The sequence below is a fragment of the Calypte anna genome, chromosome W, assembly GCF_003957555.1.
Source record: "Calypte anna isolate BGI_N300 chromosome W, bCalAnn1_v1.p, whole genome shotgun sequence".
Lineage (NCBI taxonomy): Eukaryota > Metazoa > Chordata > Aves > Apodiformes > Trochilidae > Calypte > Calypte anna.
The window spans coordinates 22800472-22818660 of record NC_044276.1 but is presented as its reverse complement, the minus strand read 5'-3'; the positions used below and the strand labels follow the sequence as shown (position 1 = coordinate 22818660).

Sequence of the window (18189 nt, the reverse complement as noted above, 5' to 3'; positions counted from 1 at the left end):
TGACTTCTCTGCACTACCTGAAAAAGCTTGGGTTTTGTTCTGGGCAGCTCAGCAGACAGCAGTGAGACTCAGTGCCTGAGGCAAGTTGCTGCTTTTAAATTCTCTCCTGGCTGATGCCCAGCAGTGGGGTGTGGTTGGTGGCTAATTACAGCCATTAGTGGCTCATTTCAAAAGCTGGGCTGCCTGTGGAAGGTCAGGCTGGTGCTGGGGCCTGCAGAGGATGTGTTTGCAGCAGGGAACTTTAAGGTGATTTTCTGTGTAGCTGGGTGTGACACATGTGGCATGGTGACAGCTACCATTGGTGTTGAGATTTTCCCCAGAGTTAGGGAAAAGATAGTTGTCCTGCCAGTAATTCCTGGTAGGCCAGGAGAATTCCAGATGTCCATTTCCCTCTAGTTATGGGTTAGACTTGTCTAGGGAAACACCCTGTACTTGTACAATGGCAGTGGAACTTTTGCAGTGAGCTCTGTGCAGTCAGAGGAAGCTAGGTTTGCCATTAATTTAATTAACTTGCTGTTAATTTCAGCAAGTGCAACTACTTACAAGAGATGAGCTGAAAGCAAAAGTACAAAACAGAAAATCACCTTTATCCTGGCTCAAACCAGGACAAGATGACAAGTGAGAGACAAGAAGTGGGTTACACAAGAAGGGTTATTTTACCCTCTCTAGCTGCTCCTTTGAATTGGGTATGAAAAAGCCTCTCCAGGAGCAGAACTTACCAGTTGTTTGTATGACTCATAGAGGTGGGGGAGAGCTTCTCAGCCTCTCTCAGACACTTAAGGGACCATTGTCACCTGTAGTGGCAATGAATGAATGCTGAGGCTTAAACCAGGGCAAGGTTTAAGGATTAAAGGAGCCTTTTCCTTCCCTTCAGCCCCCTTCCCCCTGTGAATTGGTTCAGCCCCTTCCCCCCCCCCCCCCCCCCGCAGGTGGTTCGGCCCCGCCCCCCGTTGCCCCTGGCGACTGCCGTTAGCGGCGACTCTGCCGTTGTGGCTCCTGTGCTGAGCTGCGCTGGGCTGCGTCTCTCCGGCTGCTCCCGGTTCTGGACACTGGTTTGCTCTTTTCTCCCGCTCCGTCCCTGCCTTTCCCCTTGCACCCACCTCGTCCCCGTCTGTCTCCTCCCTCCCCTGTCCCTGCCTTTGCCCTTCCCCTGTCCTTAACCCCCACCCTTCCACCCCTTCCCCACCCAACCCTTACCCCACCCTTCCGGCTCTGCCGGCTGCCTCCTGCTGCTCCCGTGGGGCCCTGCCCCGCACCCCGCAGAGCTCCTGGGATGGGGCTCTTCAGCAGGAAGCGTCACCGTCGCTACAGGGCTGTGCCCCGTTACAATCCTGTGTGGCCCCGTGGTGCTGCCGCCAGCACCAGCGGCCCTGAGCTTGAGGAGAAAGATCTGAACAGGCTGCACCACGCTGCCGCCCACGGCCACCTGGCCTGGCTGAGGCGCTGGCGCTGGTGGATGGAGATTTGGGGCATCGACTGCCGTGACAGGGAGAATCGGTGAGGGGCTGTGGGTAGCATGCTCGGGTGGGCTGTGGGAGCATCCCCCCTGCAGGGTTTGGGTGGGATCCCCTTGGAGCTGCTTGCTTGCAAAGCAAGATGTGCCCTGTCAGCTGGGAGGGGGAACTGGAGAGCTTTCCAGTGCTGGGAGCTGCTGGGTGGGCGCCAGTGCTCCTGGAGGTGCTGGGCTGCTGCTTGGCCCTGCTCTCCCTGCAGGGTTCTCTTGCAGCTGCTGAGGCCTCCCCAGGTCTCTCCTGCCCTGTGGGTGATGTCTGCAGGCTTGCAGCAGCAGCAGGAGCAGCAGGGTCTGGGCAGGGTCCCCCGGGCTGGGTGGTGCCACAGCTTTGGTTCTTTCCTTGTCTGTCAGTGTTAAGCTCCCATGTTTGATTCTCAGGACACCTCTCCATCTGGCGTGTGCCAACGGCCACACAGAGGTTGCCAGATTCCTTGTAAAGCACGGCAGCCAGTTGGATGCTGTTGATAATCTCAGGAGAACACCCCTGATGAAGGTGAGTGAGAGAAGTTCTGCTCTTGGAAGAGGGGCTTCTTGACTGTGCATGAAAGGAGAGGTGTCTGGCAGGACTCTGTAGGCAGAGCTGTGCGGAAAGACGCCTGTTGGGTTTGGAGTGGAACAGGCACCTGTCAGATCATCTTTGCAGGTGCTCTTCTTTCCCAGTGGTCAGAAGCTGGGCGAGCTGTGATGGAGTGAAATGGGATTTTGGAAGTCTTTCATTATTTTTTTTTTTTTTTTGTGTGTGTGTTATTCCCAGGCAGTACAGCTCAGAGAACAAGACTGTGTGACTTTTCTGCTAGAGCAGGGTGCCGACCCAAATCTTGCAGACATCGATGGCAACACTGCCCTCCAATTGGCCATCCTGGCTCGTAGTAAAAAACTCGTGGGGCTGTTACTCAGGCATGGTGCCAAACTGGATGCCAAGAATAAGGTAAATGTTTATATTTCTTCAAGAAGTCCTTTCAGAAAGTTGCATCGATATTTCTTTTACATTTTTTTTTTAAATTTTTTTGCTTTGATTATTAACATGATGCATTTCTCTGACTTTTCAGAAGGGCAGTACCCCACTAACTCTTGCTATCACTGAAGAACACGAGGAGATATTAGAAGATCTCCTGAAAGCAGGAGCTGATGTGCATGCTCGAGATGAGCATGAAAGGTGAGGGGTTTATCCAGGAGAAGGAGGGGGTGCAGGAAGAAGGAGAGGGATCCAGGAGGAGATGGGGATCCAGGAAGAGGAGGGGATCCAGGAAGAAGAGGGTATCCATAAGGAGGAGGGGGTCCAGGAGTAAGAGGGGGTCCAGGAATAGGAGGGGATCCAGGATTAGGAGGGGGCCCAGGAAGGAGGAGGGAGTCCAGGAAAGCAAAGACTTTGGTTTGCTCCTTGAGTGTTTATCCAAATGTGTTCATTGTAAAGGAATGGGGAAAATACTTCTTCTGAGAGCAAGCAGGGATGAAAATAATGACTGTGTCTGTGTCAGATGATCCATGGCATTGCATGTTTTGAATCTTTCAGAACCCCACTCATGATTGCTGCTTCTGTTGGGGAGATGTATTTGGTCAGAGTTCTCCTTTCTCACGGAGCCAATTTTTCCCATGAAGACAAAGATGGGAGGATAGCTGTGGATTATGCTGATCTCCATGGCCATTTACGGTAACCTTTGGACTTTATGATTAGAATAAGTTGTGTAGTCTCTTCCTCTTCCAGTAAACCTCTTCCAGTCTTATTTTCACACCTTAAAGTGCCTCTTCCCTATAGATTTGCAGATTTGTTCCTTGTCCCACGTGTTCTGTCTCTTCCTTTTCCACTAAACCTCTTTCAGTCTTATTTTCACACCTTAAAGTCTCTCTTCCCTATTCCCTTTTATCTTCCTTTGGGAGGGTGGAAGGGGCGGGGTACCAGAGCAATTCTGTCACCTGGGCTTTGGTTAGCACTGAGATTCTCTCAGGTGGTTATGTGTGCCTAAAAGGCAGGCTGAAAAAATGTTCTGAGCAGGAGTTAATAACTTGGAAGGTGGGAATGTGCATTTATAGGGTGAATGTGACTGCAGGGAATGCTGGAGTGAGTTCTGTGTGTATTACCCTTAAGAAATACTGAGGAGTTTATGAATTTTTATAAATATTTGCAGGGGGGATAATAAATTGGTGTTAACTGTTGTGCCAGCATGTGGTTCTTTTTACCAACTTTATTTCCTCTCTTTCTCTGTGCAGTGTAAGTCAGTACCTGGCAAAACTGGAGGACACAGCAGAAGCTCCTGCAGGGGATGCACTTGGATCTCCTGAGCAGGCAGGAGCTGCTGGAGGGATAAAAGAAAAACCAGAGCAGGAGAAGACAGGAGAAGCTCCTGTGTGTGATGCAGAAGATACCAGCATAGTCATCACTCCTGAGCAGGCAGGAGCTGCTCCATTTATGTGGGGTGCACCTGCTGTGGACAGAGGAGGTAGGATCCTTAACTAGGGAGGAGCTCAAGAGGAAAATGATGTGGCCTTTTCTTGAGGTGGTTTGTATTGTCAGCACTGACTGTGCTCCCTGGTGACTTCAGTGCAGGCCTCAGGAGGAGCAGCACAAGAAGCTTTGTGAATGTGCTGATTTGTTACTTTTTGGCCTTGTCAGGCTGTAAGGGCAGTTGTGATTTGTGTGCTCCATGTCCACTGACAGGATTGTGTCCTGTAGGATTAATTTTTTAATATAAATGAACTCTAGATTGGGACCTGTTCTTCTTTTAGTTTTTTTAAGTGTGTTGTATCAGAGCTGTGTGTCAAATGGACAGCAGAGAGTGTTCAGGGAGCACTTATTGGCATTAACAGTGCAGTCTGGCTGGCAGTGCAAAGCACATCATGAGAGTCCCTTTGCTGTGCTGCAGCAACAGAGGGTTAGAGGGTAAGCTGGGGTGATCCTGAGAGAGCTTCTGAGGTCCTCTGAAGTGTATGTTTTGGGGAGGAGTCCTTGTGCCACATCCATTCCATGTGCTTGTGGTCAACTCAAGAGAAGCAGCACTGCCTGCTGCTCTGAGGCAAATGTTACAGCCCTGTCACCTCTGAGGCAAATGTTACATTTGGGGTACCTGTATAAGAGAACCACAGCATTTGCTGTCTTGAAATTTCAGGTGTTACTGAGCAGGATGGGTAGAGAAGGTGGATAGTGATTTGTATTCTAAATAATGTAACAACATAGGGACCTGCACCCACAGGTGCCACACAGAGTGTTCCAGGAGGCACAGAGGTGCATCCGTACACCGACACTCAGGTGTGACTCCTGCAGCAGTCACCACACCCATTTGGGTCCAGTTGTGGCCAGTTTCATTCTGTAGGAGCTGTAGAGTTGTCCATGTTAAATGTTTGTGTGTACTGTTTTATTGTGAGCTTGCCAAATCTAATGTCAGCATGTCATTGAATCTTTGAACAGCCACAGATGACCTTTGTGAAGGAGGCTCAGTAAGGTGAGACTTTACAAACTCCTCCCACTTGCTTGAGGGGTGATTTTAGAGACATAGCACTCATTTTGCTTTGTTTTTGAAGGAGCTCTGAGGAGGAGGGGAATGATGACACTTGGAGTGATTCTGAAGAATCAGTCTGTTTTAGCCCTAAGGTATGGTGCATTTCCAGGAAAAGTGTCCTTGAAAAATAAATCTCTTGAAGGCAAGTTTTCTCTGGGATTGAAAGACACTGCAGTTCCAGGCAACATTGTTTTCTCTGTCATTGTTTCTGTCAGTTTTTGCAAAAAGACCTGTAGCTGTGGCAGAGCAAGCAGTAGATTTGTGGTTTGGGGCCAAAAGTCATAGGTACACAGTCACATTATTTTATTTCTTCTTGCTCATTTGGATCAGCATCTGCTGCTGCTGCTGAAGGGATTCTGTAGTGATGGGGAACTTGTGTGTGGTAGTTCAACCCACTCACTAATGCTGGAGATGCCAGCCAGCATCTTTAGTTTTTACATGTCCCCAGCTTTCTGGTTTTGAGAGTTCTGTGTGTTGGGCCATGCTAAGAAGTGTTTGAAAAGGCTTTTTTCTGAGGGCATTCATGAGGGGAATAGGGCAGGCATCCTGTTGGTGTTGGGCATCTGGGGCAGGGCTGGGCAGAGGGGTCTGGAGTCCTGAGTAACACCTCAGGGGAGAGTGGAGCACATTATTCCCACTTTTGGGACATGGTTTAGTGGTGTTGGTTTCCCAGTTGGACTGGAGGATCCTAGAGGTTTTTTCCAGCCTTAATGATTCTGTGGTTCTGTGATTCTGTTCACACAGGAGGCATTGGCCCAGCTCCAGAGGGAAAGCCATTTATTCCATCAGCTGCTGCACAGGGATGCTTTAATGGCATTTTCCACAAACTCTGCTGAAAAGCAAGTTTCCACACTGGAAAAGATGAACAAGGAATTAAAGGCCAAGTGTGCTGGTTTAAGAGAACAAGTCTTAAACTCTGAGGCTGAAAAACTACAAAAAAGGGAGGTAAAGGACACACTTTTTGCAGTGTTGAAGGCTCTGAGCAGTGTTTTGCTGTTCATTTCTGCCTTCTGTCTTTTGGGACCTGCCTGTTCCTCACAAAAGTCAATTTCAGCCACTAAGCTTTCTCTTCTCTATTTTGTGATGTGCAGCAATCTTTAAATTTCTTCTTTGTGTCTGTGTTAGGCTAATTACCTGGTCAGAAGACTGATGAGAATGTTAAAGTTTTTTCCTGCAAATTCCACCAGTCCCAGGCAGAGCAAAGGTTTAAAAGTTTCTGTATACCCATTTTGTTAATCTTTACTTTCTGGAAAACAGGAACTAGTCCTGTTGAGTAATTAGACACTGGTGTGCTGTTTGTCTGTGAATAGTGATGTGCACAGTGCTTTAAAATTCCATTTCTTTCTTCCTCTGAACCCCAGAGTGTTTGAGTGAGGTGAATACCTGCATGTGTCAGATAACCACCTTATTCTTCATTTTTCAGTTTCTTGAAGAGGGAAGATGGGAAGGTCTTCAGGAGTGCTGTCAATGGTTTTCCCCTGGGAAAAACTTTGTATTCCTAGTGCCAAAATACCAGGTTCCTTTGGGAGATGGTAGTTGGGTGGGTGGCTGGAGGAAAGGAGGGACTGTCCAGATTTATGAGTGTTGTTACTTTAAAATTAACTTGGTATTAATCTAATGTAATAATTTAATGTAAGTAATATTAATTTAATTTAGTGTATTAATTTAATTCTCTGTAGAATGCAGAACGAGACCCAAGAACCATCTCATACAAATCCTGCCTTTAGTCACCAGAGTAATATCTGCAAACTGTGGCTCATGCATTGCAACATATTGATTTGAGTTTTGTTTAAAAAATACATGATTCAGTGTATGCTGGTGTAGTGTTCAAGAAGTATAATATTTGAATCTTTTTTTTATGTATTAGAATTCCTCACAAGCAGCTGCTGATAATTTGGAGGTGCTCAGCTGTTGACTGCTGGTGGCAGACAAAATTTTCCTACCTACTGAGTTCAAGACAGGTCTAATTGTATAATCAAATAAGTTAAATTAAGGAAAGAATTCATGTTCTTTTAAATTCTTTCATGCTCATCTAATCATTTCGTTAGGGCAATGTCAGAGAGCTGACATTAAAAAGCTGTCTGTGGCAGAAGCTTCACTGGAAGTTGCTACGAGGCGCTGCAGGAACCTGGAGGAAGACAAACTGGGCTTGGAAAAGGAATTGGGAGAGGCTAAAGCCAAGGTAGATGAAGTTGTCCCAAAATTCCAGAGCAATCTCCATTTACAGATTGCTTTGAAGCTTTAGTGCTGAGCAATCCCAAGTCTTGGTAACTCTTGCAGGATTGACTGCTATGATACAGGCTCCCCAAAACCCTTCAGGTCAAATGGGTTTGGTCATTCCTAATCTGTTCCTGCCAGAGAGAATTCTTTGTGTCTGAATGTTTCAGAACTGATGGAAAAAGAGAAAAAAGAAAAGCCAACAGAAAGCTTTGTGGTAGGTGGAAGAACACACTTCCCATCAGTGGCTGCAAATCCAGTTCACCATTCAGCTCGCCTGGGACATCCTGGTTCTGAACAGAAGTCCAAGTCCAGTAGGAAGCATCCCCAGCTCACCCATAGGAGCAGAACCATTGATGAACAGGATTTCCTCTTCTGCAGCCAAGGTAAACATTTTGAAATCCCATCCTCTGCTACTGCTGAAGAGCATCTGTATGCAAGGTTGTGCTTTTTAGCCTGAAGTTAAAACTCATTTGCAGGGATTACTCCTGGTGTAACTCCTCCTCATCCCAACACAACATCTAGGTGTGCTAGGGGTGAAAAGTTTGGGGTTTAGGGTTGTTTTCCAAGAGTGCCCAGAAACCAAAGATGATGCCATAGGATGTTCCCAGCTAAGCTTTAAATTACATTTTCTTATCTAGGATGTATGACTATAATAAATAAATCTGCAAGAAATCTCACTTTATACTTCAGTGTGGGAGAACCACCATGTGTAGGAGGCATTTGGGTTTTTATGGGGTTCTCCTGGAGGAGCTGTGAATTTGGTCACTGCTCTCCCTTTAGTCCTGGAGAGAGGGCCCTTCCCTCCACCCTGCTGGTTTATAGCCTCACTTGTTTGGCCCTTGGAGTTACTGCCTGGTTTTGTGTGGATTGGAAGAAGGTTTTAGAAGTTTAATATTGCACAATGTTAATGGTGTGTTTTCTGTATAATTCTAGTACAAGCAGGAACTGGATGAATTTCTCTTTGAAGAACGTGGACGTGGTAATGTATCATGTTAGAGTAAGTAAAAAGATGACTGCTCTCTTGAAAACAACATCTTGAAAGCTGTTGTGTTCCTGTGCTAAGCACAGGGTTTTTTTTCTGCTAGCTTTATACTTACTTAAACGTGGAAACTTTCTGCTTACAAAATGCTCTTTAGAGCTTTAAGCAGCTGCCTGAAAAAAACCCAAAACCAGCACAAAGAAAATTGAATCATTTCCTCCACACAGATACACTTTGTTTAATCTGAAGTCACCTTTCTCTGGAGTTAATCCTGAATCACAAAGATAAAAGGAGCCCTACACAGAGTTTCACAGACTTCAGCCATCACTTCTCCTCCCGTGTCCAGTGATTGCCTTCAGCACTGACCCATAACACACCCTCTGCTGTCTGTTCTTGGTCTTTGCTGTCCCTTACTCCTTGGTTGTGTTTGTAGCTCCTCTGTTGCAGTCTTTTTATTTGAATAGGCAAGAAGAGGCTAATCAGTGACAAAAGTTATCCTTTCTTTAGGGAAAGATCACTCAGTAGTGTTCAGGCAATTGTCGGGGGAGTTGAATGTTTGTCATCCATGGCATCAAACATGTTCTGTGATGTGAGGCCAGATGTCCCAGGAGGAATTGCACCTATTTTGTGATGATTCCTCCAGAGTCACAGCTTTGCAGTGACTGGTGCTGTTTCAAAGCAGGAAGCCCCTGAGCCCATTTCCTTCTGTTGCTGTCTGCTTTTAATCACAGAGAGTGTTCAGCTCTGGCTTGGTAGCCGTAATGTTCTGACAGTGACCTCTTTGCCCCTCTCTCCTGTAAAAGTAACAGCAGGAATCTTGTCTCTTTTCTCCCCAGACTCTGATGAACTTTAAACTACATCTTTGGGAGCTTATTCCATATCTTGTGATGGATCAGAAGAGATGAAAATATGTTTCTGTCAGTCTGAATAAATGTTCTGAGTCTGTTGGTTGGATGACAGCCCTGTTGCCCTTCCCTGGTGGTTTTTTGATGTGTAGTCCTCTCCCTCTCCCCCTTCCATTTTCCCTCTTCTCCCTTTACCTTCCCTCCCCCTTCCCGTTTCCCTCTCTCTCTCCCTTTTCTTTTCTCTCCCTCTCCCCTTTCTTCCTCTTTTTCCCTCCCTCTTCCCTTTCTCCCCCTTCCCTTCTCTTCTCCTCTCCACTCCTCTTCTGCGTAGTCCTCTCCCTCTCTCCTTTTCCCCTTTCCCTCTTCCCCCTTTCCCTCTTTCCCCCTTCCTCCCTTCCTCCCTTCCTCCCCTCTCCCCTTTCCCGCCCTTTTCCCCCTTCCCCCCCTTTCCCCCTTTCTCTTTCTGCTTCCCCTTTCTGCTTCCCCTTTATGCTTCTCCTTTCTCCTTCCCCTTTCCCGCCCTTTCCCCCCTTCCCCCCTTTCTCTTTCTGCTTCCCTTTTCTGCTTCTCCTTTCTCCTTCCTCTTTCCCCTTTTCCCTCCCTCTTTCCCCTTTCCCCTTCCTCTCCCATTCACCCCCTCCCTTTCCCCCCTTCCTTTCCCCCCCTCCCATTCCCCCTCTCCAGTTCTCCTCCTCCCATTCCTCTACTCCAGTTCCCCCTCTCCAATTCCCCCTTTCCCCCGCCCTTTCCCTTCCACTTTCTCCCCCAATCCCTTCCCTTCCCTTCCTTTTCTTCCCTCCCCTGCCCTTGCCACCCTCTCTTTTTTTGTAATTTTTGTAAATAAGTTGATTTGGATTTTTGTTTTAAAATTTTAATCAGTCTCTGACCCTTATTTCTCGCTTCTACCAAACGTACTCCTCTTTACCCTTTTTCATTTTCTGCACACCTGCTTTGTGAAATGGAATAGAAAAATCCTCATATTTCTGACGCAAAAAACATAGCTTGCTTTGCAAGAGTGCATAAAGGGCCTTGGCAGTAGAAAGACTGCTCCAGAAATCACTTGGGCACTAGCAATGTGCTCATGTCCTTTGCTGCATGTCTGGCATGGCTCAGTTTTGAGAGCCAGAGCTCAGCTCCAGTTCCCTGTTGTGGGCCAGAGGGTTCATTTTCCTAAGGAAAGCACATGGACAGTGTATTTCTTCCCAGTGCTTTCTGATGCCACTCAAGTTTCAGAGCCTCATTCTAAAAGAGGCTTCATGGCAACTCTGCTCTCGAGCTGTCACACGTGTCTCCACACCCAGCCCTCTGATCTGCTCCCTTTTCTTCAGACGCAACTCACAGCAGCAAAGACTCATCTCACCATCTCCCTTTGGGGATCCAGTCCAAACTTGTGCTGCCTCTGCACAGAATGACTTCTGCAGCCTGACCAGCACACGACAGACACATCCTGCAGAGGGGGACAGGGCTTTCCTATTTGTCAGACAGAAAGAGGAATTTGGATATCCCCAGAGAGAGCAGCTCCTCAAGAAACAGGCAGTAAGCTCTAAGGCACAGACAGCTTTGCCATTCAACTCTCTTATGGAGAAAAGAATTCACTCCTGAATACTTTTGGTGGAAGCATTTGGTCCCTGCAGAGAAATCTCTGGGGGAGTCCTGTTCCCAGCGGGTCCCACAGCCAAGCAGAGAGCATCCATCCCTTGGTGGTCAGCAGCTGAAACAAAGGACCTCATCAACAGGTTTTCCAGTCTATTTGCTAGTTTGTGTTTCCTGTATCTAGGGTATATCTCTTGATGTCACACCATCCCACACTTTCAGTCATTCTGAAGTTAAGAGGATATCATTTTATTTCCGCAGACCTCTGCTTAGTGTAAGGTATGGCTAAAAAGCAAACCAGGTGTGTCCTGGTTTGGGGCAGGATAAAGGTAATTTTCTGTCTTGTACTTTTGCTTTCTTTGCAGCTGCTGCCCACAGACACTGCTGCTGTTGAGAAAGCCAATGCTGCTGCTGCTCCTGCTGCAGACACCATAGCCTCTCCCCCTCAGCACACACAGATACTTGTTGACCCTGGGACTGGGAGAAAAGGGAAACCATGGGAATGAGAAATGAGCCTGTTCCAGGCAGGTGAAGGACAAAGAGGGGATTGCTGAAGCAGAGTGGGCAGGGGACAGAAAGGCATGGGGTGCACCTGGCCTTTAGCAAGCCATTTGCCATGCTCTACCATTGTCCTGTTGTAGCCAGACTGTTGATGTCTGGATTGAAGAGGTGGGTGATGTGGTGGGTGGGAAGTTCACGAGATGATGAGGGTCACAGTGCCATCAGGGATCCAAAGTCCTCCTGGAAGGATGTGATGGTGCCTCAGTGTCATACACTTGTTAAAAAACTGTTGCCTGTCTGTTGCCTGCGATCACTTCCCTACTACTTTTGGCCATGCTATTCCTGACACAAGCCAGGATGGGTATGGTCCTCTTGGCCACCTGGGCACACAGCTGGCTGATACTCAGCTGTCTGTCCAGCAGCTCTGACTGAGGCTGATGCTGTGGATGGGATTAAGAAGGGAGTTCCATGGGGACAGGGGCAGGGTTGGCTTCAGTTGAGTGGGATCATGGAATCATGGAACGGGTTGGGTTGGAACTAGATGATCTTGAACCCTTCCAACCCAACCCATTCCATGATTCCATTGTTCTGTGACACAGTCCCAGCCACTTCCAGGCCTGGGAGTCTCCACAGCCACCACCAGGGCTTTGTGATGCAGGGCCTGGTGCCTGGACACCATTGTCATGGGGGGTCTCTGCAGTGACCCTGAGGGTATATAAGAGGTGTGGGCAGCCTGGGTGCCCATATCTGGGAGAGCACCTCCCTCAGGAGTCAGCAGCTGCCCCAGGTGACCATGGAATGTCTGTGGCAGAAAATGCCCAAGATGTCCCTGGAGAAGGAGGTGGAAGCCTGCTGCCAGCCCTCCACAAGACCCCAAGGTCAGTGACTGAAGGAAGGGCCAGAACAGAAGTTCCCCTGCAGGCTGTGGGGAGAGGGCAGCTGTCACCTGCAGCCCATGGAGGAGCACAGAGGGGCAGATGTGGATCTGCAGCTCATGGACGCGCATGGTGGGACAGATGTAAATCTTCAGCCCAGGAGAAACCCATACCTGGGTGATATTAGTTTTTAACTGAAATACATTCAATTTTTGAAAGAAAGTCACATTTGAGCAACATGAGCATGGCTGGGGCAAGGGGCAGGAAGTTAAGATGGCTTTTGTCTCTCTGTGTCTAGATGTCCTTCTTTTCCTTTCCAGCAGGGCTGTTCCATGCCAGCTGTGCATTTGAGTTTCCAGCCCCTCAGTCTCTCTCCCTTCTTCTCTCTCCTTTCCCCAGAGGGGAAGGTGTCTCTGCTCCAGCACTGCTCTCCCCTCGGGTACTGCTCTCAGCTGCCCCTCTCCTCTCAGAGCAGTTCCTTTCCCCTGCTTGAAGATGTTGATGGCAGAGGCACTGTGGCTGCTGTGAGAGCTGTGTTTGGATTGCGTGTGCTTGAAATGCTCAAGTAGCACAGCTGGCAAAAGCTCTGGGTGTTTGAGGAGCTGATTCTGAGGCTTTTCTCTTTTCTGTGTCTTTACAGAACAGCCCATAGCCTTCTGTCATGATCCTCCAGTCCTGTGACCCTTCCCACCATGTTTCAGTTGTTTTTCCTATGATATCAGAACTACCTGACTGGGCATGGAGCTCCAGTTCCTCCTCTTGATTTGATTTCCCAGGCTGCTTGTGTTTATATCCATGCACTTCAGGAGGCTGATCTTTTGGTTCCTATTTAAGGAAACAGCCAAGGAACATTTTACACTCCTCTGGCTGGCCTGTTTTCATCGCAGATGAGTTGTAGTGGTGATGGTGAGGTGATCATTGCCATCTTGGATCCCTCCCTGCAGGTCCTTCAGTTTAAAGCCCCCCTCCCCAAGCTGACCAGTGAGTACTGACGTGCCACTTCCAGGCTCCTCTCTAGTAAGCCCAGTTTTATCTATCCAACCCCCCTTCCATGGGCAGGGATACCTCCCACTAGATCAGGCTTCTCAGAGCCCCATCCAGCCTGGCCTTAAAAACTTCCAGGGATGGATGGGGCTTCCACCACCTCTCTGGGCACCCTGTGCCAGGGGCTCACTACCCCCATGTTGAAGAACTTCTTCCTAAGATCTGATCTAAAGCTACTCTCCTCTAATCTGAATCCACTCCACCCTGTCCTATCACTACCTGACAACCTGAAGTCCCTCACCAGCTTTCTTGTAGCCCTCTTCAGGTACTGGAAGGCTGAGGTCTGCTCGGAGCCTTCTCCTCTCCAGATTGAATAACCCCAAGTCTCTCCGTCTGTCTTCATAGGAGAGGTGCTCCAGCCCTCTGATCATCCTTGTGGCCACACTTTGGGTGCAGCCATCACGGCAGTTCTTTATCTACCCTGTGGTCTGTCCATCATCAGACGCATCAAACCCATCTTTGACCAGGTTGGAGACCAGGACCTTGTGTGGGACAGTGTCAAAGGCTTTGCTCATGTCCAGGTAGCTGACCTTGATGTCTCTTCCCTTGTCTATTGATGCTGTGATATTCCCATAAAAGGGCCACAGGGTTTTTCAGGCACAGTTTCCCCCTGGGCAAGCTGTGTTGATTATACCCAATCACCTCTTCATTTTTCTTCTGCTCCAGCAGTGCCTCCAGAAGGATCTGCTCCATGACCTTATGGGTGTAGCAACACAAACCTCTTTTAGGGTACGGCGCTTCAAGGTCCAACCAGGTGTTCCAGCAGAGACTCACGAACAGTGCTGCGAGCCTATAGCCACAGGGTATCCTAGCCTGGATCAGTGCTGTTGGTCTGAGAGCGACTGATTTCTCTGCTGGCTAGCTCAGGAGTGAGACCCACCTGTGACTCAGGCCTCACCTTTTATTTGCCCCCTGGTCCTGCTCATGCGCAGTGGGAGCCCACCCTAATTGGGCCCAGGTGGGCTTGACACAAGCTCATGCTCACTCCCTGGCAATTAGGGGTACCTGGTTGCCTCGTTACACTACATATGGGGTACAGAGGTGTAAGTGACCAGCCTGGAGTGTTGCCTCCAGTGAAGGCGTGGCGACCTGCTTCAGGAACAGCATAGCAACCACTCCCGAGTTACTCGGTCCAGCAGCACGCATACACCAATGTGGTAGGGGCAAAATGGCCTTTATTGCTTTGGTTACACTGCCCTATATCACCTGGGTTTACATCGTCACTTCCTCCTGCTTACGTCAGGGATCCGCCCTATCTTTCCGTACAGCGCGATATCTTCCGGTCGCCAAACCTTAACTACCACATTCCCCCCCCCCTCTATGCTTAACTAAATGAGCAGAAGTATTGAAAGCTTAAAGTATCAAAAATATAAGGCACATCGGGCTAGTAGTATCTAGGGTAACTACGAACTCCTCACTACATGTAACTAAATTAGTAAAAATATAACGAACTTAAGGGGTTATAATAGAAAAGGCTTGTATAAAACGTAAGGCACATCAAACAAGTGTTCTTAAAGTAACTATCGACGGTCTACTAACGTTATGTGAACTTTTTCTAACCGGCTTTTAATAAACAACACGAGCCTATTCAATATACAGGTTCCGAAGATAAATACTATTATACTATAGTGACAAGGTTTAAAATCAAAATCACACAAAGGCATCGCAGATCCCTTTTGCGAGGGTTGTTCTGCCGGCGTCTGGGTTCTGCTGATGCTGGGTTCTCTGATTCTGTCAGGACGTTTGCTGTTCCGTCGTCCCTGTTGATCACCAGGCACACGGGCCAAGCGGGTCCCCGACGAACTGGCTCTATGAACAGAAACTTATAGTTTTTGTTAGTTTTACTCTACTACTATGATTGTTATTGTCATTACTATTGCTATTGATCATTGCTATTGCTATTGAGCATTGCTATCGCTATCATTGATCTGAAGGTCTGGTTTGATGGACTTAAGTGGACACCATTTAATTCTACCATCTTTTCTGACAGCAGCGTACCCTCGCCCTGTCAGAACTAGTTTCCATCCTGGTTCCCAGTCTCCTAGCTCATTTCTAACTATGACTGGTGGGCCTTCTTCTAGCGCTCGAGTGGCCCAATGTTTTTGGGCTGGGCTGTTTGCCTCTTCTCCTCTGGGGTACTGATTCAGGGCTAATAGAGCGGTTGCTAGAAGGCGTGCTTGGTCTCCTGAGGGAATGGCGTTGTCGAAGCCTTCTGCTTTCGCTAATACCTCTAGTTTAGATTTCAGAGTCTGGTTCGCTCATTCGACTATGGCCTGGACTGTGCTATTATATGGGATACCATGTAGTAGAGTGATGCCCCACTTCTGGACGAAAGTCTGCACAGATTTGGACACGAAGTTTGGGCCATTGTCCGTTTTGATCTGGTTAGGAATGCCGAGCCATGCCATAGCCGTCAGCCAATGCTGGATAGTCGCTTTGGAGTCAGTCTTAGTGTGCTGAGTGGCCAGGATCACTCCGCTATATGTATCTACGGTTACCGCTAGCCATGCTCTAGGTTTCAGCAACTGGCAGAGTGTAAAATCTGTCTGCCACACTTTGGAGGCTTTGAGACCTCTGGGGTTTACTCCGCTGGACCATAGTGGTGCTTTCTGACAGTAGGGACATGTAGCTACGATATGTTTTGCGTCGGTGACTGGAATCCTGCATCTTTTCGCTAACGCTTTAGCTCCAATATGGAGAGTCTTGTGTAGTTGACGAGCGTCTCTTAATGTCCACAGTCCTTTTGCAGCAGCGTCTGCGTTGTCATTGCCGATCTCGAAGAATCCTTTAATTGGGCTGCGGCTGTTGACGTGAATGACCGATATAGTGCCTTCTCGGGAAAGAAGTGCTTCTTCTAGCATTAAAGCTACTGTAGATGTTGACACGCCAGGCCCAGACATGGCCAGGCAAAGTTTGGCCACAAACATCGAATCAGTTACTACGTTGAGATGTTCTGTTGGGAACAGTCCGCATGCTAGCGCTACGGCCGACGCTTCTAGCTGTTGGACTGAGAGAGCACGATCGATCATTTTAACGCAATGCCATTCTCCTCCTGATTGCCATACTGCTGCTGCAGTTGAGGTCACTGAGGACGCGTCTGTGAAGACCGTTGGTCCCGGTTGAGGCCGGTCCATGATCTTCAGCGGGAGGTCAATGTCGATAATTGCCAGCATTTGGGTCCAGGGGGGCTTTGTGGCATATCGGACTTCTCCTCCAAATCCAAGGAGGGCTATGGCTAGATGCTCTGACATCGCCACTGATTGTGCTGGGAGCTGTTTTCGGAAGGGTAGGTATATCCTGGCAGGTTCGGTGCCTAGGTGTCTTAGGGCGAGTTTCCTGCCTTTCATGATGAGGCTACCAAGGCACTCAGGTCCTGAAGAGAATGCATGTGATGGTTTTCCTAGGACTATCCGTTGTACTGGTTTGGCTGTTTCAGGAGAGCCCTGGGCAAGGGCTCCTACTCCCCCCCCTTTTGTGAAGTGCACATACAGATCAAGTGGTATGTTCGGGTTCCACCTGGCGAGCGTGCTTGATGACACCTGTTGCTCGATGAAATCGAGAGAGCTCATTGCTTCTGGCGTCAGAGTTTTTTGCTCCCACGGGTTCTTTCCTTTTAAAAGATCGTACAGGGGGGCCATGATTTCAGGAGGGATCAGGACTATATTTTGGAGCCATTGCAAGGACCCTACTAGCTGCTGCATATCATGGAGTGTCTTGATGTTTCGATGGAGTTTCATCTGCGGGGGGGTAACATAGGCGCTTGTGATTTCCACTCCCAAGAAGCTTACACATGGTCATCTTTTAATTTTTGCACTTGCGATTTCGAACTTGTGTGTTTTTAAAGTTTGTGAAATTGTTGACAGCAGGTGGTCTACCTGGCTTCCTGATGGTGCGGCGATCAAGATATCATCCATATATTGAATGATGGTCGCAGTCAGGTCAGTGTGTCGGACTGGCGCTAATGCTCGATCCACTGTGATCTGGCAGATGGTAGGTGAGTTGATCATTCCTTGGGGCAGCACTTTCCACTGGAAGCGTAGGTTGGGGCGTTGGCTGTTGGGGAAACAGTTCAGAAATATACAGGTTGTGAGCAATCCTGACTTACTTCAATTTAGGCCACATTGGGTTAATGGCGATTGAGGCCTAGTTAGAGGCTTTCTGAGAATGAGCTACTGGGAAAGAGATAACTTAATTGGCAACAGAAGAGGAAAATAATTATGTTAGAAGAAGGTTCCATGAGAATGGTATGTGTAATTGGAATACAAAGCCACCTGCTTGATAAGATGGTGTAAACAAGGCTTCTCTATATAAAGTGAGTGCAAGTTGTTAATAAACGATTTCATACAATCATATTGATGTGCACATGGAATCCTTAAGCCTCCGCAGACTGTTTTCCCACAAATGGCGCCCGAACAGGGACTAAGGACGGCCCGGACCAGAGACTAAGGACGGCCCGGACCTGGGACTCTCATGCTGTTGCTTCCAGGAGCGATGAAGACAGCTGGAATGAGAGAGGAGCGGAGAAGCCAGCCAAAAGGAGATTGCTGCCCCGGCAATCTATGTAGCTGGTGCCCGGCTACGGAATAAAAGAGGTACCTCGGAATTGAAGAATCTTGCCCTGATCAGGTGAGCGGCTGGGGAGGAGATGGGGTCTACACTCTCTAAAGATGAAGAGGCAGTAGTTAAGCTCCTCCAATATATTCTAAGAGAGGTTTATCATATGATGGCAAATCCTTACGAGAATTGCTGAAATGGGCACAGGATAGAAACTTGATCTCCTTGATGGGTACCGTTTTTGAGTTACCTACCTGGGAAGCCATAGGTACTGCCCTGTGGAAAAAAATTAGCGAAGGAGATAAGGAGGCGGGACGCTTAGCGTTACTTTGGAAATTGATTAAAGTAACTTTAGAAGAGATGGAAAGTGAAAGAGCGGCAGCCGCCTCTGTTTTCGCTGCACCGATTCCTGAGGAGACCAGTGGAAGCATTAGGATTGGTTGCTCAGCCGCTGCGGCTCCTGCTAGCGAAATGCCGCAGGCGCTTTCACTGAATCCTTTTGCCAGTAGCCCGTCGCCGCCTTTACGGGGATTTTTCGGCACCACAACATCGCGCGGACAGCTGGAATGTG

The 18189-nt window shown here is 48.3% G+C and overlaps 1 protein-coding gene across 1 annotated transcript; it reads left to right on the top strand.

Annotated features, from left to right (window-relative positions):
- The first annotated feature begins 1273 nt into the window (after positions 1-1273).
- Positions 1274-8223, top strand: LOC115600132 (ankyrin repeat domain-containing protein 7-like). Its single transcript, XM_030468358.1, has 9 exons — positions 1274-1497; positions 1892-2006; positions 2268-2441; positions 2563-2669; positions 3027-3164; positions 3722-3951; positions 4917-4950; positions 5030-5099; positions 8161-8223. Exons 1-9 carry the CDS (start codon positions 1274-1276, stop codon positions 8221-8223), a joined length of 1155 nt encoding a protein of 384 aa, XP_030324218.1.
- Positions 8224-18189: the final 9966 nt, after the last annotated feature.